Source organism: Montipora foliosa, chromosome 2, assembly GCF_036669935.1.
Source record: "Montipora foliosa isolate CH-2021 chromosome 2, ASM3666993v2, whole genome shotgun sequence".
In the NCBI taxonomy this organism is placed as follows: domain Eukaryota; kingdom Metazoa; phylum Cnidaria; class Anthozoa; order Scleractinia; family Acroporidae; genus Montipora; species Montipora foliosa.
The window spans coordinates 59,539,369-59,558,892 of NC_090870.1; the positions used below are offsets into that span (position 1 = coordinate 59,539,369).

The 19,524-nt window shown below is 38.2% G+C and overlaps 3 protein-coding genes across 4 annotated transcripts in view; 1 reads left to right on the forward strand and 2 right to left on the reverse strand.

Annotated features, from left to right (window-relative positions):
• Positions 1-255: 255 nt before the first annotated feature.
• LOC137993724 (phosphatidylinositol polyphosphate 5-phosphatase type IV-like) lies at positions 256-12,121 on the reverse strand. Its single transcript, XM_068839710.1, has 13 exons — positions 10,780-12,121; positions 9,275-9,372; positions 8,930-9,054; positions 8,690-8,742; positions 7,477-7,543; positions 7,263-7,358; positions 6,540-6,670; positions 6,395-6,437; positions 4,788-4,903; positions 4,136-4,224; positions 1,030-1,077; positions 725-771; positions 256-640 (listed from the first exon to the last, which is right to left on the reverse strand). Exons 1-13 carry the CDS (start codon positions 12,013-12,015, stop codon positions 576-578), a joined length of 2,214 nt encoding a protein of 737 aa, XP_068695811.1. The 5' UTR covers positions 12,016-12,121; the 3' UTR covers positions 256-575.
• Positions 12,122-12,361: 240 nt separating this feature from the next.
• Positions 12,362-18,054, forward strand: LOC137993729 (surfeit locus protein 2-like). 2 transcript variants are annotated; one of them, XM_068839716.1, is made up of 6 exons: positions 12,362-12,476; positions 14,743-14,903; positions 15,452-15,555; positions 15,906-16,052; positions 16,670-16,731; positions 17,568-18,054. In XM_068839716.1, exons 1-6 carry the CDS (start codon positions 12,393-12,395, stop codon positions 17,667-17,669), a joined length of 660 nt encoding a protein of 219 aa, XP_068695817.1. In that variant the 5' UTR covers positions 12,362-12,392; the 3' UTR covers positions 17,670-18,054. The 2 variants fall into 2 exon arrangements, with proteins under 2 accessions (XP_068695817.1, XP_068695818.1); XM_068839717.1 differs by having other exon boundaries at positions 17,572-17,714.
• Positions 18,055-18,191: 137 nt separating this feature from the next.
• The window catches only part of LOC137991902 (abnormal spindle-like microcephaly-associated protein homolog), a 34,287-nt gene continuing 32,954 nt past the window's right edge, over positions 18,192-19,524 (reverse strand). The window contains 1 exon segment of the mRNA XM_068836928.1: positions 18,192-18,746. Within this exon segment, the coding sequence (XP_068693029.1) occupies positions 18,318-18,746 (429 nt within the window). The 3' untranslated portion in view covers positions 18,192-18,317.

The window sequence follows — 19,524 nt, forward strand, 5'->3', positions numbered from 1 at the left end:
GAGAATGAGGAAGGACGCGCCAACAATACCGCCAGCTACGAGCTATGCAGGCTCATGAAAAAGAGGCAAAATGTGTCAGATTTATCCAATGAGAATATAATTGTACCTTAAATAAGCTGAATTGAAATGTTTAGCAAAGATAACATTCTCATCGCATCAACTTGAACATAATTATTGTTCTAAATTAAAAATGTTCAAATGTGCTCGCCCATCACCGTGAATGGATCGCATATATTACATTTAATTATTAACATAATTCCTTTGTTTTCCAGATTTCTAAAATAAATTAACAAAAAACGAAATCGCCACCTTCCATCTGTCGTCTCCATTCAACTGTTTACACTAAAAAATGTCTTTCTCTCTCTTGAATGAAACATGCAATGAGCGTGCTTGGAGATAATATCGAGAATACTTGCAAATGCAAAGAAAAGCGGGGTAAAATTGATAAAAATGAAATGGCTATGCTTTAAGACAACGCACAGTGACGACGCACGGATTGCAAGTTGATATTTAAGAACATGCCAGTAGACCCAAGGTACTTCTACAATCCCGGATGTCGTGTCCAGTCCCATCTGTTACAAGATAACACACACGGCACTTTGTCCGTCTCTTCTGGGACCCGCAGCTCGTCTGCGGTTTGCTGTTTAAGAAATAATGAACACAGTTGTGATATATGGGTCACACCATAGATGTCACCAAATGAAATGAAACACCAACAACATACCTTCTACATAAACATCACGCATGTAATAACCCCCGGTCAGAGGAATGCTGGAGAGTAAAATTAAAGTTACGGTAAAAGGAAAATACTATAATGCCGAAAAACCGACAGAGAGGATAATGCTCCAAATCGAGTATTTAGAGGAAAATTCATTCTGTTTTGATATCTAATTTATGTAATAAATATCTCGGTGTACAGCAATTTCAAAAATTTCCCGCTCAATTAAAATTCTATGTACAGACCAGTCTGATGAATTCTATTTAAATATTCTTGGCACAAATAAAGAATTGAATTTAAAAATTGCTTACTTTTCTGTGCAAGGATTAAGTTTGACTTGATAAATACCAAACACAGGCCTAAAGAGAAATAAAACGAGACTATCATTCACATTGCTACAGATAACAGCTTACAATATTTAGGAAGAGAGAAATAATCCTGGACAATTTAAGAAATTGTTTGTCATTGACACCTGAAAAATTCAGGTGGCTTCAACGGGATTCGAACCCAGGACTTCTGCTGAGTTGTTCATGCGTCTGTAAGAAACCATATTCGTATTCTCAGTATTGGACTGGAACTAGCTTGCAATGGAGGCTAATGCGGGGGAATATATTAAAAAGTATTTGCATTTGAAAAGATTACCCCGCATTAGCCTCCATTGGAAGCTAGTTCCAGTCCAATACCGAGAATACGAATATGGTCTATTGCTTAAATTTTCCAGGTAAGTGCGAGCACCACTTCTCTCAATTTCATCTATAACCCGCACTTCAAAGGTATATACATTCATTTTAACAATTTATATCGGTGATAGCGTTCTCCATGATGGAATTTGTTCCTATTGACTGAGTGGGAGGGCCGGACGGGAAAATATTTGGCCAGAGAACATGGAGTACGGACCGAGCGCAACTAGGTCCGTGCGCCAAGACCGAGGGCAAAATATTTTCCTGTCCGTCCCTAACTAAACTCAGTCAATAAGCATTTTATCATATGGTCTATACAAAAGCAAAACTATTGTCAAATACTTGTGAAATGTTCGTGGCTAGTCTGACGAGGCGTTTCGTCTCGGCCAAGAGACTCTTCAGATACCTTTAGAATTTAAAGGCAAACTCGTTGAGCATCGCACCCAAAGCGGGCGAACGGGACTTTGGGCGCGATTCTCAACGAGTTTGCCTTTGAATTCTAAAGGTATCTGAAGAATCTCTTGGCCGAGACGAAACGCCGCGTCAGACTAGCCACGAACATTTCACAATCATATGGTCTCTACAATATTCATGAGCTCTCAGAATATGAAGTTTTGACAAAAGAAGGAACAAAAATGTGCACAGAAAATTTATTAAATATGTTGTTTGCGTTTGCTTTTCTGGTTGTAAATAACTTGGATGTTAAAAAGCGACAAAATCCGCTAAAACTGCATCGCACGGAGCAGTACGTGTTCCTAGTCGGGGCCGTACGGCTTTTTCCGGCCCTGCTTGCGCTAATGCGTACGGCCCTCATACCGGGATTTTCCCAATGCTTTCACACTGAAAGCGCGCGCGGGGCAATGTGGGCCATATGATAAATATAGACATATACAGAAATGCAAGTAATTAAATGCATGCGGATTTCAATAAGCGTCACGAAGTGTCCCCTTGCTCATCTCCGACAATTAACGTCACGTGCTGCTCCTCAAGTAAGGATAAAATAGAGGATATTTCATGGCCGCGAGGAGATACGAGATTTCTCTTCGAGTGCTGAAAAAACATTTCACAAGTGAGCGTAGCGAACGAGTGAAATATTTTTCATCACCAGAAGAGAAATTTCGTATTTCCAAGCGGTCATGTAATGTTTTGTTTATTATCATCATTATCATCATCACGAAGCACGATAGGGTTTAAAGCTCGACAGGGTTTAAAAGCACCATTGTGGGGTCGTGTGAAAATAATTACAATATGAAGCTATATTAACATAGGGATAACATTACTTACAGATCACAACTACTATAGTAAAAGATAAAAAAGAGAATATTAATTAATTTCTAGGCTAAGAGATATTCAAAAGTTCACATATTAACATCTAAAAAAATAGACTACAGCAATTAAGGCATAAAATATAAAATGTTTTAAAGTATTTAAAATCTTGATAGTGCCTAGGCAGCGTCTGGACCGACTGTGCGCTAAAATCAAGTTCCTTAAAATATAAATCCTTCTTCACTTTACGATAAAAATCAGGACGCTGGCCCGTAAAATCAGTCGAGACAGCGTTCCAAAGGATAGCGCCTCTATAGCTTATAGAGTTTTTAAGAAATTTTGAATTAAAACGGGGGAATTTTATTATATAAACATCAATGAAATACCAAACCATTTCACTTCAATATGATTTCTAGTCCTTACGAAGAACAACGGCGCGATTTTATTATGTTACTAAAGCAATGGTGATCTTTTCACATGTGAAGATTAAATGTCATTTTCACGCGTGAAGATATCATATTTTCGCGCGAAAGATCACCTGATATTTCATTGGTGTTTATGTAGTAAACTGCTACATTTACCCTGACCTAAAAATAACGCTACCCTTTAACCTTTACTTATTGTTATAAATAGGTAGGAAATACTTAATCTTGAAGGGACACTTCGTGTTGGATGTCAAAATTGGAAATGCATCTAATTACTTTGCATTGCTGGACATAAGGAACTTGTGTCGCAACTTGTTACATGAAATTTCTCGTGTCCCGACTCAAGTTAAGTGGCTCGACAGGGTTTTGCAGTGGGCAACCATCTTTGCACTTTGTTTCGCACTCGATGATCGCACGAGGGCAAGGGAGCGTTCTCATTGGCTGATGCACTAAAATTTGCGTTGCGATGCAAGTTGCAAGAGAGATATTACACCGTATTACCCCATTGAGAAATTTGAGGCGTCATTGCCGGAACCACTGAATGTAGTCCGGATAAACTCTTCGCAATGATTACCACATCAATAAAAGAAACAGTCAACGAAATGTTTGTGTCAGGGTAAGTTGCACTGATCAAGATTTTGTGCAAAATGTGAGGTAACAAACCTAAAAGAAACGTTGCAAGAAAAACTGCGTCAAAAGGCGGCAGAAATTTGCGAAAATGGTATGTGACATGACATGCGGAATCACTAAATTAAGCGAAACAGAGTATGCGGAATGACTTTAAAGAAGCAAAATAACGGAACATCGGAAAATGTCAAGTAGATCAAGTGTCACCGGTAACTCATCGAATAATAGCCAACCATTCTCAAGAAAAAGCCCGGGCTTTAGACGAGAAAATAACTTAATTTATTTCAGCAGCTAACCAACATTTCATATCAAATTCCACATAATCATGCGGTTCCGTGGCGCTCGCTGAGTACGATGTCACTTTTATTTCGTTAACTCACGTCTTCCTTCCTCAAAATCTTATTTATTATATGTTTTACCTGTGATCCGATACTTTTACCGATACACAACTGCTGTAAGTCACCGGTTCGATGCTAGATGGATCAGCACTGCGGTACAGAACACGATCCTGAAAATAATCAGCCATAATCATTATATATCAAGAAAAGCTATGATCCTCGCACTTATGGACGCAATTTTAGCAATTGCGTAGAAAATCCTGAAAAATTCAGGACTTCAATGGGGTTTGAACCCGTGACCTCGCGATACCGGTGCGACGCTTTAACTGCGAGGATCATACCGGTAGCTTTACTCGATTTCATATCCGCAGTTCGGTATATGATTCATTTTGTATATAATTTCTTTCATTAATCATCATATGGTCTTTACAAACAAGAAGAAGAATACCTGCTTCATAACAAAAAAGAAAGGATATAGAAAAAACACCTGACCAATTTCTGAGTTTTGAGAACCAACGAAGCTTCACTGCATGTTAGCGTGGGGTGGAAACAGAGTTTCCAAGAAACGTTAAATATTTTTGGTCTTTATTTTGGGTCATTCCCTGTCCGACAGGAAGTGACGAATGGTCCCACTGCACCCTCTCAGGTCACCCTCGATAAGATCAGACAAAGAAAAGTAGCCAAGGAAGGATCTGTTCGCTGCCTCACAATTAAAAGAAAACAAAACACTTACCGTCCAAGATGGAACCCTGTTCTTTGAGGACGAATCATAGTTGTCACTCTGTATGTCGTGCTTGTAGCTTGGTAAGAATCTTATCGGCGGCTCATTAAACCCAACAAACACCTTGCCTGTCATGTAAATAAACAGGCCACAATTCTACTCATTTTTCTTACTCACTTTAACAAAATAGCACAGCTGTACTTCTCCAAATAAAGACAATTTATGTATTGCTGTATCAACACGCGGAACGAACCTCGAGGTGCATCCTCATGCAAATCCAACTCCGATGGCTTGGACATATCATTAGAATGCAAAATGATCGCACACCTGAGGTCTTTAAGAAGATGTAGGGGATACCACCGACAGTTCGTTCGGCAAAGCCCTGTTCGAGTCCATCAGAACTGGGAGCAACAACAGAAGGTGCACCGTGTTCACAGGCACGCGTGTGGCGTTGATTTTTAACTTGAAAGAGCATTGGGCATCGTCTGTCAAGACGGCCAGACATTACCTTGCCTAACAGGCGAAAGACAAGAGCGCGCGCACGCGTGATATGATCGCCCTTTTCAAGTCTCTTCCTGAGTATGACTAGGGAACTTAAGCACAACGGCAACCACTGAAATGGTCACTCCAAAATAAGTTAAGTTATCGCAAGTATTTCGCGATTATTCCACCTTGTTCACGTTGCACAAAACGGGCGAACTATCATATAAGTGGATTAGTACGAACTGTTTTATTAAAGTAAAGATAGCTAGAAATGAATGATTCATTGCCTTTCATGTTCACGTTGTCGTCAAAACCTAAATTTTGGTGATTTCACGTTGTTGTTTTGTGTAGGACGGCAAAGAAGACACAGACATGTGTGCCGCACGTACAGAAATATAATTTTTTCTTTGTTTAACGAATAATATTCTTGCTTTGTGGCGTCGCCGTCGCCGTTGCTTAAACTCCCTACTTTCACTACTAAGCGGCCCGTTGACAGCGCATGGCTAAGAAATGTTTTTTAACCATCTGGGCCCGGTTGTTTGAAAGCCGATTAACGTAATCCGGGATTAACGTAAACTTTTGTTTCATGTTTCAAACTTTTTGGTGAAGGTTTCTTTTGCTTATTTTTGTTTTTCAAGATTGACTCCTTCAAATGTAAAGTTTTGCCGAAGAATATCAGCATTGAACAGCATTTGGGAGAAGAGAAATAAACGCCTCGGTAAATTCTTAATCTGGGATTAGCGTTCATCGGCTTTTGAACAACCGGTCCCTGGTTTTTTTACAAGAAATAATTTAATTTTATGACTTCCTCGGTTATTTTGTCCTGTATCGCTAGCCGAGGGTATGCCGGAGGGAAGTTTTTTGCCAAGGTGCAAGAGGAATCCGCGATGGCTCGTGAGTAAAAAAACTACATTTATTTGGACCTGGGAAATTACTTACACAACAGACAATCATCAAGCCGAACGCGAAGCGGAACGCAAGAGAGACGGAAAATTATTTCCCTCCCTTTTGACTCGTCTTTTGTGATTGGCGTTATTATAAATGCCTAACCTGCGAGCTGTCTTGGAAAAAAATTTACCTGTAATTCCTCAGACACCCGGGATATGTTTAGTTAGGAGAAATCAATGAATAATTACCTTGTTCCATAAGATCGAGAAGTTCATCGTTCTCTTGTAATTCCTGTAAAGAATAAAAATAATAGGAATAGAATAGCTTATAGTAAATCCGATAATCAGTTGCACTTCAAAAAATCAGTTCAATAACAAAAGAGCTGCAACTAACTTTACACTGAGGTCTTTGTTCGTCTTTGTATTTTTCAAGTATTTCATCCACTTGTGATCTTCCAAGATTCACACGAAAGTTAAAATCTCCCAACCAAAACACGCGATCAAAGTTTTCGGTAGAATCTCCCTCTGCAAATGCATACACATCACAAATAGTTTGCAAATTGAAGGAAATAAACTTCAAACCGGTTTACATAAAATGTGGAACACTCTAAGGGATAGAGAGAGACAAAGACAGGGAGGGAGAGAGAGAGAGGAGGTTTGGCTCAATACTGGGGGGCTAACGTTGGTCGAAGGGGTGGGGTGGGCGCCCACACTCCAACAAGAACTTACAACAACAATACAAATTAAATTACAGTTTTTAATGAGGTGTAGACCAAATGAAGGAAACACCTACTCGAAGACAGCCAGGAGTCCGGGATTAAGCTTTTTATACGTGAATGGACTAACATGAGCCTATTTTTAGATTTTTACTATTATTCCCTTGCAGTAATTTAACAAACAATTTCTCAGTCGTGTGCAAATCAACCTTGCTCCCAAGCCTTTTCTTCTTCTCTGAGAACAGAGATTAAAATCAAATTCTCCTGTCTGCAATGATGTCTTTGGCTTATTCCATGGTGATTTAGTTCTTTAAAAGGTATGCTAGATTGTGAAATGTCTCCTGTAACATACTTTTCAATGGCATTGAGTGGCAAATCCATAAAAATCGCGCCGTACTAACCACTGGTTACCCTTCCCTTGTTTTCGGGCGATAATGACAATGATTTGGAGATAGTCTTGTAGTCATTCACACGATCCATAGCTTTACCCTCATCAGCTGCAACAAAGAGGACAACATTGCCCTATCATGGTTGGACACTGATATGGTTGACATAAACAGGGCACAATACAAAGCAACAAAAAGGGCAACTTAATGTCATAAAAAGAAAACTCACAAGTGAAATGTGAATCAATAAAAAGAAATGAGGTTCCAAATATGCTGAAGGAAACAGCCAACGCTCCCTAAGAGAAATAACACCAGTTACCACCAAAATTTCATGCTTTAATAATGCACAGTATAACAAGGGCAAATGATGTTCTGCTTAAGAGGCATGAAGCATACAGTACCAGCAGCCGACAAAAAGTCAGCTACTTTTTTCCCTAAGTTGATTTAATTAAAGACAGATTCCGTTAAACCTTAGATTAAAATTCAATTGTGACAAAGACAACATTGGGTCGCTGTACTCAAATCAGATGTCATCTTCAATTTTAGCGATAACAACATAATCATATCTTTGAGATACTTCTTACTGCTGTATAATATGTATAATAGACCGGGGGGGGGGGGGGGGGTACACCCCGGTAAGAGCTTAATAGGGATGTGCGGCCAGCCAGGGTATGTTTTTCGGGATTTTTGTCTTGAACAGGGTATCGAATTTATCATTTTTTGTGTTAATCAGGGTATCGATTTACCAATTTTTGTCTTAAACTGGGTTAAATGTCTTAAACAGGGTATCAAAAATCGGAATTCTGTCTTAAAATGGGTAGGAAAATCAGCGATATTTGTCTTAAACAGGGTCAGGGCATGAGGGGCCGTGCCGCACTTCCCCTCCCAGGGATATATAGCGTACCCCCCCCCCCCCCCCCCACCACCACCGGATAATAGAGCAGTTTTCAAATGACTATTGAAAGAAATTACACGATAGCAATTGCTATGCTTAGTGCCTTATTTAAAAATCTCGCGCCAGTCTATCAACCAATGAAAAGGAAAAGGAAAACCAAAACCAATCGCAACTTTGCACATGTGATTTTTCCTGCGCTTACATTGAATTGCTATGAATATGGATTGGTTCATTGCACTGTTTGCACCAGCTGTGATTGGTCGTAGTAATTACTTTGGTATTTTGTTTTACGACACCCATTTGAAAACCGCGCTATGACAAATTACTGTACCAGCACATATCGTACAGACACATCACACAAATTTCAATGTATAATTAACACTCAAGTTTACTTTCAAGAAATATAATTAACATCTTACTTAAGTTGTTTTTCCTTTTAATTCCTGGCCCTCATGTAAAATTAAAGCAGAAAAAACACAATGGGGGTTGGGACATAAACAGTAAGGCCCTTGAACTCAATAAGTAAGAAGTATCCAATTGCATGTACCTTAGTTTTTATCATATGCCCCACTCTGGTTGAAACACTATCTTCAGATACAGCTGTAAGATGAAAGATGCATTTTGATATTAAGACTATCACTGATTCAGAAGTGCTTTTAATCCATGGGATTTTTTTTTTTTTTTTTTTTGCTTTGCAGCGGAGTGCATGCCACCTGCATTGTGTGATACCTTCTAAAAGGCAAAGTTACTGAAAAATACATCATTATTTTGATAAATTGAACCATACCAGAACAAAACCAAACAAGTTCTCTCCTTATGAACACAGACAAATGGAGCAGTCCAAATGAACAGGAATGCATAAGCACATGAGAAGGACCAAGAGTCTCTTGAAGACGTATCTCCCATTCTTTTCTGGAAGAGAATATATCTTACATTTAATTGGTATACATAAGGACTAGCAGCTATCTTGACAGAAAGAAAGGGGTTTTTCAAAATTAACAGTAGCAAGTAATAAGACACAAGGTAACCAAAAACATTGCATGAGATTGCCTGACAAATACCCAAGAAAAATGTGACTGTTTTTAAAAACAGGTCTATATGATGCAGTATTATTTATGTTTCATTAAGGTACCTTGCAGAAGTACTTTCTTGCAAGCCAACAACATAAAGATCTTGTAAGAAGTCTGTAGAATCTGGTATTAAGAATTCATCCAAATAGAAGGGAACTTCCTGTATTGATAATAATGATGATATTGAGGATGACAAAAATAGACCCTAATCACTCTTCCACACTACAGATACTAAAATACAAAGGGCACATATCATCCTCAAGTGAGATTATCTAAGAGCATGACACCACAGTGGGGAAATTGGAAGAGAAAACCATCATCACTGAGCCAGCCTGAACTCTCTAAATATATAGAGATATTGGCACCACCTGGCTCGATCTTGTACATCACTGACTTGCCTTAGGCTTCTCAATTCATCACAAATATTGACAATAATCCATTTCTCAAGAGCAAATTTTATTTACCACATATTCTAAACACCAGAACAATGAAAAGCCCACTAGTCTAACACAATACAGTGTTTATGGATGTCATAATACAGGGCCAGCAACATTATTTATCTCCATGTCCAAGTCTGAATGTCTAGCCATATGCATATAAAATTACAAATGCAGCATTCCCTCTTTGGTTATTTTAACACCCTGTGCATGAAAGTTCAAATTATGCTCAAACAGTTTCTCTGATCTGTTTCACCCTTACCTAATGGTTTGTATTCCACTTTCTGAGTCCACATCATTTTTATTTTTACTTTTATTTTTTTACATTTCATAAACATCAAAGACAAAGAAAGAACAAAAAATATCACACAGGAATTTTCTACACAAACAAACACAGATACAGGAGTACGCAATTATCATTATGTTAACTCTTTAACGTCCAAACTGGCCTAAACTGGCCAGACTTAGTATTTTACTCTGTCTAATGCCAGACAATTTTACTCGTCAATGGGGAACCCCTGGAAGTCAATGGATTTAAGTTGATATATAGCTCCCATTTTGACACTATCTTACACGTTAATAATTATCCCCGAATTATGTTATTTTCAAAAGAATATCTGACCACAAGTTTGGAGATAAATTTGTTGAAGGATAGTTCCTCTTAAGATAATTTTTGACTATTTATATAGTATTTGGCAAATAGGAGAGTAAAGTTAGGTTTCTTTGAGACCATAAAGGTGTCATTGTTTTTTGTGCCTTTAGAATTCCTTGCCAAAGACTACTTCAATCAGAGAGAGTGAGAAGGAGGTGCCATTTTCTCCGTTGAACCATTTTACCACTTCTGAAACGAGTTTCATCCGACAACAATTTAAAAAAGTTTGGATCAATGAATCACTTTGTTGACAATATAAGTGTAGAGAGTTGTCTTCTATACTATACTTAGTCCACAGTTTGATTAAATCTCTGATTAACCTATTAAGACCCAACTTATTTAGACCCAAAAGTGCCTCTCATTGACAAGAAAAAAAAATTTACCATTCACCAGAGTAAAACATACAAGTAGCATTCTTGGGGATGATGAGGTTGTTGATAATATATTGTAGTCAAAGGATTTGTTAATGATACCTTACCTTTTCTTCATGCATATTCCAGGTAGCAACGAATATGCCAATTTGGTGATCAGGGAAATAGCGTTCCATTTCCTCCTTTAAAAAGTTGCCACTTCTTGTTCGTGCTCTTTGTGCAGAAACACGAGGAAGCAGAGACAAGGCGGATATGTTCGACGTTTCTCCTGTGGATCGTACAGACAAATCTGTGTCTGATGCATACTTTCCTTCATTAGTAACTACTTTCTCCAATGCTTTACTAAGGTTGTGTAAATCGGATGTCGAGTTATTGTGATCTTGCGGGAATTCATTTTGGTGAATACTTTCATACAAACCAGAGCTGTTTACCCCAAGAGTGCTATCATGATTTCCTTTTGGAAGGGTTGGGAGTGTTGAATTAGGGTCTCTCTGGACAGCCAACTCCTGATTTCTACTATCCGGCACTTCCCTGTTGCTAATGGAAGCTTCCTCGCTGTCGCTTACACTTGTCAAACTGTCATTGGAAGATGACAAAGTGACTTCATCTTCAGAAGGAGGCTTATTATTCAAAACGTTTGATGGAGCAGAGTTTGATTCAACAGGTGTTGTTTCTCGATGTTCAGAGATCTCCACTTTTGGATCATTTTGCCCTTGTGTAACTCTCATGGGATGAACAACATTCTTCTTCGAGATTTTTTTGCTATGATCATTTTTCACACTATTCTGGTAAGATTTGAAGCTATTGACGATTTCCTTTCCGGAACCGATATCTTTTAAAGGTTCTGCACCTCTTAAATTTCTGTTACCTCTACTCCAGTTACGAGGACTATCTATGGATTCAGTAGAACCTATACTATCTAAACTACCGGTGCTTCCTCGACGCCTCATAGGCAAAGGGTCTAACACAACACCAGAAGAATGTTTATGAATCCTGTGCTCGTCTTCCGAGCCGGATGGAGACGTCCGTGGTGATTCATGGCGAGATCGTTTTATTCCTTTCGAACTTAACGCTGCTAAACGAGGGTTCGTATCGACAACGCTCGATCGCGGAGATGATGGTGGATGAGGAATAAGTCTTGCTGTTTGAGAATCTTCCTCCTTTGATTTTATCAAGGTATCATGATGACTCCCGGAAGCAATGTTTGAGGACAATCTGACCCTATTTTCTGGAGGCTGTATTTGCCTTTGTTGAAGAAGCTTAGCAGGTCTGTTGAAGGACTGCCTCATCGATGGTGTCTGAAGGTTATGGCTAGAAAACGAATAATTTCCACGGTCAGTCATAATGACGTGATAATAAACCTATGGCACAGATTCTTTCTGGGAAGAAAAGAATGACAATTGAAACAACCATCCGCCATATTGTTTTTTTGCTATGGTGACTGATCTTTAATGGTTCAAAAATTCACTTGTGGGACGGCAGGGTGGAGAAAAAGAGTATTCTCCATTTCTTTCCTTTTAGCACACTTCAGACACAGTTTTAACAGTTTTTCATGAAGAATATAACTTGAATAAGGCATATAAAAGGAGGTAATTAATTTTCCGTCTTCAGTTGGAGGCAACGATAAACGAAACGAGTCATTTGAACCCCTCCTCTCCCCTAACCATTTTGCGCAGTAGCTCTTTGAGAACCTCGTCACAGTGTCGAGGGAATATTCAAGATGGCGGACGAAGGGCTCGTGAAAGAGTTTCTTGCTAGGAATCCTCATTTTGAGCTTTATAAAGATCACCAAGGGCGAGAAAAGGTTTACTGAGTATCTAGGAAAGTCTTTATAACCCTGTCTATCTTATAGCATCATGGCCTGGGACTGTGCTGGCAATTCAAGCTTAATTAATTACCCTCACTTGACAGAACAAGATGTCTTACGTCTTCCTTGCACTCTCTTGCTCGTGCAAAGGAGAGTGCAGAACATTATAACAAAATTCTTGAAATTTCTCAAATGGAATTAACTATGTTAACTTAGAATATCCTGTTTTACACATAACAATGATTAATGATGCGTATAATTTTTCATTTGCATTGTCTTCCCTTATCAAGGCTTCTTTTAAATTTTCCGTGTCAAAAATTTGGGAATCGGCACCTTCTAAATTTGAGATAGAACACAAATATTTTTTTCAAGTTTGTTGAGTAGTGCTGATGAAATATCTGAGTAAAAATTATTCCTAGTTTCCCAACTGAATCCGAGTTTTTGTTATCATTATTATTTTGATTTTACTTTTCATGACCCTACAGAGGTAAAGTAATTTGAGCCTTATGCCACCACTGTTTGCATACATGTATATGACATTGTCCAGTCAGAAAGCTATGCTACTTTGGACACCATACAAAAACAATAATATTATAAATTATAGGTTTCTTTCAGGCTAGTGTATTTTTCCTTTTTATCTTCTCTTGTTAATTACATAGATGTTTTTGTGTGTAAGTGTTGTGGATAGTGTGAATTCATAAAATTGAATTGAATTGAAGCATATGAAAGAAACCTTGATGATACCAAATGTTTTCTCTCTTTTTTTGCCAAAGTACTTAACTTTTGAACTACGCACTGCTTATACTGATGCAGCATACATTTGATGTGGCATAAGCAGTCCAAACTTTTTTTCATTAAAGACTGAAAAGGTTCATTCAATTACAGCCTGTAAAGTAATCTAATGCATCAAAGTGCTTGCTTGTTACACATTTCGGGGGCCAGTACTCTTCGCCTTTAGAATGATAACTCTTTTGTTGGATTGTAAGTTACTTTTTATAAGTTATGGGGTACAATTTTTGTTTAGTCATTAAGCCAGGGATCAAGGTAATGGGACGTTACAAAGACTGATTGTTGTTGTTTGTTTTTTTGTATATGTTGTGCAAGGTTTGACATCAAGTGTTTTGTGTAGAACTATGTGCTAAGTGATATTTATTGCTTTATGGAAAAGTGGTGTGGTTCATCTACGTTGTCCTTACAGTGCAACATGCCTTTCCGTGGCCACCTAACAAAGTTTTTTACAAATTGTCTGCCAATTAGGACATGTGAATTTGATTGACAGTCAGGCCTCCTTGCAAAGTTCACACAGTTGTAAGTTGAACAGCGTTACATGGGTTGTTGAGTTGACATATTTACACATAATTGTCAAATGTGAAAGTTTGTTGGGTGGCAACGATAAAGTGCGTTGCACTGTAAAAGCAGTGTACTGCATTCCTGGATTCCTGATTGCTAGAAAGAAATTGCAGGAATAGGGTTGGGGCAGTGGGATCTTAGGAATTGGGCTCCTTAAACACCCACAATAAGCCAGGGTTCCAGTTGTTTAGATTCAAATTTAATCCATACAATGTTAATTTTAATTTATACATTATTTAATAATGTAGTGCCTGATTACAGAATGATCCATTCTACACATAATATTCAGTAAAGACCTGCATATAAGAACCAAGATTTTTCCAAGTGAGGCTAAATTGTTTCTTATAAAAATGGTATTTACAATGGTTTTAGGCTATTTAGGTTCTTAAATTGGTTATTATTTCCACAAAAGATATCTACTCTATGGCAAGTGGCTTTAAGGCTGGGACATGTAATTTTTCTAGATACGCATAGTAATAACCATAAAGCAAAACTACAGCTTCTCTTGTTCTTTACATGTATGTCCTCAATGTTCTAGACATGAAATCATGATATAAAACTGAACATCTAAAATGTATAGGCCTGCAAAGCCTGAAGCCTATTTGCAATCAAACAGTACAGGCCAGAATTCTCAAAATCCACATGACAAATCAAAGTTGTTGTTCCAGGTGCCTGAAATTTTAAGGTCATTTTCTAAACTAAGAACCTGTTTAATTTCTTAGGCGAACCTGGTTCTTTTGTAAGGGGGGGTCTAAAATGAAATTTTTAGTCTAACAGGTTCTTAATTGGTAGGTTCTTGTATGTGGGTGTTTACTGTGTATTTGCATAAGACGTTGCATGTGACCTTGTGTTACTGGTTACTCAGATTCTTAATTTATTCCTGAAAAACTCTTTCATTTGTATAAAATATCAGGTCAGATGTAAGCTTACAGGACATGAACTCCCAGTCAGACTATCAGACCTTGAGAACTATGCAAAGGGAAAGAAATATCAACGTATGATCAAAGATATTCCAAATGAAATTGCTGGCTTTGAAGAATACAAAGAGTTCATTGTACCTAGTGAGAAAAATAGGTAATCAGACTATTGAGCTTGAAATCCTGTTATTTGTGCGGGTCAAAGACACTATTGTGAACACTCTTTTATCCCCTTGATTTGCTGTATGAATTTATATAGTTGCAAACCAATCTCTCTTATTGTACTTTGAAAAATATCACAGGATCAAGAGAGATTAAGCAATCAGGATTTCACATAAAAATGCTGAATTTTCTACCTTCTAAATTTAATCTTCATTTCCATTTTTTGGGGGACATGAAAACAGTTATCCATGTTAATGGCATCCCCTTCAAACTGGTATGTTAGGGGCAAAAGTAAGTTCTTTATTTCATGGAAGGATCCATTGAACTAAGGCTTGGTAGTTTATCTCTTTGTGATGGCAGTCATCTTCTTATTTTCACATCTGTGTTCATGTAGAGCTAGCTAAGTAGTTCAATAGTATGTTTCTGAGCTCTCAAGTTTACTGCTTTTAACTCCTAAAACGGAATACACTATAACAGGCGTTCAGTTATGGACAAACTGTATCCATTAAAGACTTCTTTGATCATTTTCCCTTTTTTTTTTAGAAAACAGCTTTTCTGTAAGTTAACAAAAAAGTTCATCAACAATACTCCTCATCAAATCCAAAAGCACGTGACTGGAAGGCGTTTCATTACAGCTCTGGAGAAACGTGAGTTTGCCAAGTTTTTTTTTAAACATAATCTTAACCTGCCCAAATTGAGCTTTTCTTTAACTCTATACCGACATCATTCTCTCTATTTTGGCTTCGCTTCCAGCATTTTAAAGGTAACAAACAAGGAAAGACTTTTGTAAGTTAGCCTAGTAAACTATCCCTGGCATAATATGTTGCTTCAAGGAAGGTCGTGTTTTTGTTTTTTTACTTGGTAGAGTTATTATAATTTGGTCCCTAGTGTTTTCTATGGGACAGTAACAGAGAAAAAAACGCAAACATGCTCAAATCTTTCATGAGAAGCAGTTTTCTAGCGCCTTTTCGTTTTGAATTTGATTCTCGTTTTTTAGATCGCGAGATACAGAATACTGAAAGTGAGAAATCGGGTGAAGACATGTGGGTACCGTCTGACCTTGAGTCTGAATCTCAAGAAGACGAAGGTAGCACAAAGATGGAAGAGGATCAAGGAGATTCGGGTGGAGAATTCGTATCTGAAGGTAAACTAACACGATCCCGTTATCTCTGTAGTGGAAAAAAAAACTCAGTATCAGAGAGAATAAGCTCCCTGATCAAGAGCAGCTGAAACTTTTCACAAAAACCATGAGCCAATATTTTTCTTATTGAAAGCAAACGCCAACCCTGTAAAGTTGGCGGTTTTGTTTGGGGTATAAAAAAAAAGATAACACAAGTGTATAATGCCTGTGTTATGCAGGAAAGTCTTTTAAATATGCTCCAGAAATGTTGCGAAATTCGAGGCTACTGCCTCTTCTTGACTGGAAAATGCGAAAGCGGTGCTCGAGCTGCAGCGAGGAGGCAGAGAAAATGAGATGGGACAACGCGCCATTCTTCTGATTCCAACGCGCAGCGGCAAAAGTGAAAAAAAAAAAGGGAGGGGGGTGGGAAAGACGGAAAAAGGAACATCTTATTTTAGTTTTGTTTAAATTAATTTCTTTTTTAATTTAATCAGTTATTTTATTATAATAATTCCTGCATAGAGTGCGTTTGATGCGTCACTGACTTTACTGATTAAGATAGAAGAGCACAAAGAAATCGTCTCGACACTTTAATTGCAGAAGTTTTTTGAGATTTGTCATGTTTCATTATCTTTTTACAGAGGAGAAAGACACTTATAAAAGAAACGATAATCATGGTGTTAAAAGGACTTTGAATACAAAGGTAAGGGAAGCCTTATGGTAGCCTTATGGTAGCAGAATACACAACGAAATAAGTATAGGAAATCTTATGAACGCGAGTGCATTTCGTAATTTATGGCACCGGTGATGTTTCTAAAATTGCACGTGCAATTACGAAGTTCATAAGTTACTCCATCGCAGTGTTTCCATAGAAAGTTAAGTATTGTACGCTACAACCTATTTAAGCATTTGCTATTGACCAATCAGTAACGCGATATTGTGTTGATTATATAATTGCATTCGACGTACGGAGAACGCAACCTTCACTGGACCCACGAGGAGCCAGGGCACAAGCTTTGGCACATCGATTTTTAGGTGGGAGGGCGGGCGGGCAAGGTACCGGGAACGGAAATACGTCACGGATCTTTGACCTGATAAGGTGCGCACAGACTGAGCACAAGCATTTAGCAGAACGAATCTGGAGTTTTTGATAGGACGGCATGCGTGCGGTCCTAAGGATAAATGCAGAAGTAATATTGCTTGGTGCTTATCACAGAAAACGCGAAACGATCCTCCACGAAAGCTTCGGTATGATATCTCGAAAGAAATGCCAATTTTTTCTTACTACATTCTGGAAGATAAATTCTTACATGTTTTCAATTATTCGTTTTCCGACCATTGTTGTATTTGGGGCAAATCGAGTGGATACAGTAAAATGTAACGAAACCCTGATAGAACGAACTACATTTTCCAGGTTCCACTGTGGCTTTTTTCTTCCTTAGCGCTAAGGTTTTGAGTTTGCTGGTGTGAAACAAGTTTAACGTGTATTTATTTCCCTTCTTTTTTTTTTTTTAATTATATTTTCTTGGTTCCAAAAAGAAAGAAGCGATGAAAAAATCCAATAAAAAGCTAAGAACTAGAGATGGAAGAGAAAGTAAAAAGGACAAAGGATCAAAGAGAAGAAAAACAAAGAAATGTTAAAAAAGGTGGATTTCCAGTGAGGAAGTTCGGCTCACGCAGACATTGCAGGAGGGTTGGCTGAGATTCGTGAGAAACCTGTGACGTGAATCGACATGGGGTACTGTTACCGGAGATCAAGGGATAGTTAAACCAAGACAATGAAAAAGCAAGAGACGATATTTGTTTACTCTGTTGTTTAATAGTTATTTGCTTAGTGTACATGTGAGTATTAACGAGATCGTCGTTTTAAACCCTCGGGGGTCTCTTCTAGCGCCTCTCCTGAGCTTATGTTTTGTACATGTGCAGTAGGAACAGCACCGTCTGTAACCCTGCACGAGGAAGCAATATTTTTTCAACAATTTCGTTTTTGAACTGTGAGAAAAGATTAAAATTCGTGTTCACTTTTTTCCTCCAAGTTCTGTTTATCAGTTTAAAAAGTTACTCTATAATGCACAAAGCTTTTCTAAAATTCTTTCTTGGTTCTTTGAAAACTTTATGACATTTGCCAGCAAAACGCGCGGCATTCAAACCGCTTATTTACAAACTAAAACGCTTTTCCCCAGGACGTACTTAGCGTGTAAAACTACCCACTATGTTGAAGTTTAGTAAGAAATTAAAATTATTATAACTAAAACTTTAAAAAAATGCTTTCAACACTTCTCATACATGTCATTTATCGAGTGCTGCGAGGCCTAGTCTTCGAACGAGCAATCTCACGGCTTCCAAAGGATCTGTAGCAACCTCGACACTGCTCTGCCATGTAGCTGCACTCGATTTCTTTCCCCTATAAGGTGTGAGTTTACATGGAGTAGGCGGGGCCAAATGACATGTGATATTTTCAACCTTGGATTTGAACTTGTTCCTCTTTGCTTCGAGTTTATAATTACGTTCCGTTATATTGTGGACACTTCGGATCTCATGAACAATCCTCTTTTTGTTGCGAATGTCCAATGCGATTGACGCGTCTCGGCATAACAAAACGAGAAGATAGCATGTTTTGCAGAAAACGATGCCCTTATCTCTGAAATTCACCAACAGCTCAATCAAGGTGTCCACAGAATCCAATACCTCGTAAATAGCGCGATAGACAGACGGGAACTGGAAAAGAAAGGGAAAACCTTTAGACTAGGTTTACACTAGAGGACATTGTTCCGGATTCGTTAATGATTTCGGATTCGTAAGCGTTTACACTGAAAGGATATTCGGATTCCTGACCGTTTACACACAACGACAACTCCGGAAACATTCGTGATGGAATGGTTACCAAGCTCAGTGTTGTTTCCTCGTTCGACAAAGTGAAAATGCCGCCAAAAAAGAAGGCTAGAGTAGATCCAGATGCCACTTTAGTCACATGTACTATAGGAACACGAGCTGCAACACACCTCAGACTGAGACAACGTATTCCATGAATTTAAACAACCCATGGACCACTTTCATATATGGCGCCCAAATAAAATATTCTTTTGTTTCCATGCAAAGAAGCCTTTTTGACCTCGCTACGACGACCAAATTTCAAAAGAATATTTGTTTCAAAATGAGGGCAGTAGGTCTAATTAACATAAATACAAAAGAATTTAAAGGTGGTCGCCATTTATGAAAGTGATCTATTCTCTACCCCTGAATTTGCTCTGGATTTACTATTATTGTTAATTTAGAAGACTGAAAGCGTGATATGGATTATGGGAATTGGTCATATTTTTTTATAACCCAAGTGTATGGACATAGGATTCGAACCTGGGAATGACAACCGCAATGCTACAATAGCTGCTCAGGGACAATATTTGATAACGCTGTATTATCATTCGGCAACAAACAATATTAAACACTGCAAAAAAGTCGGTTACCAAAGTTCACGACAGCTAATGAATGTAGCCTT

Coding starts and splice junctions, on each gene's coding strand:
- LOC137993724 (XM_068839710.1), bottom strand. CDS start 12,015: ATGACTGACCGTGGAAATTATTCGTTTTCTAGCCATAACCTTCAGACA. Junction 9,055..9,274: donor CAAGAAAGTACTTCTGCAAG/GTACCTTAATGA, acceptor ATTCTCTTCCAG/AAAAGAATGGGAGATACGTC. Junction 7,359..7,476: donor TATTGATTCACATTTCACTT/GTGAGTTTTCTT, acceptor TCTTTGTTGCAG/CTGATGAGGGTAAAGCTATG.
- LOC137993729 (XM_068839716.1), top strand. CDS start 12,393: ATGGCGGACGAAGGGCTCGTGAAAGAGTTTCTTGCTAGGAATCCTCAT. Junction 16,053..16,669: donor TGGAGAATTCGTATCTGAAG/GTAAACTAACAC, acceptor ATCTTTTTACAG/AGGAGAAAGACACTTATAAA. Junction 16,732..17,567: donor AAAGGACTTTGAATACAAAG/GTAAGGGAAGCC, acceptor GGTTCCAAAAAG/AAAGAAGCGATGAAAAAATC.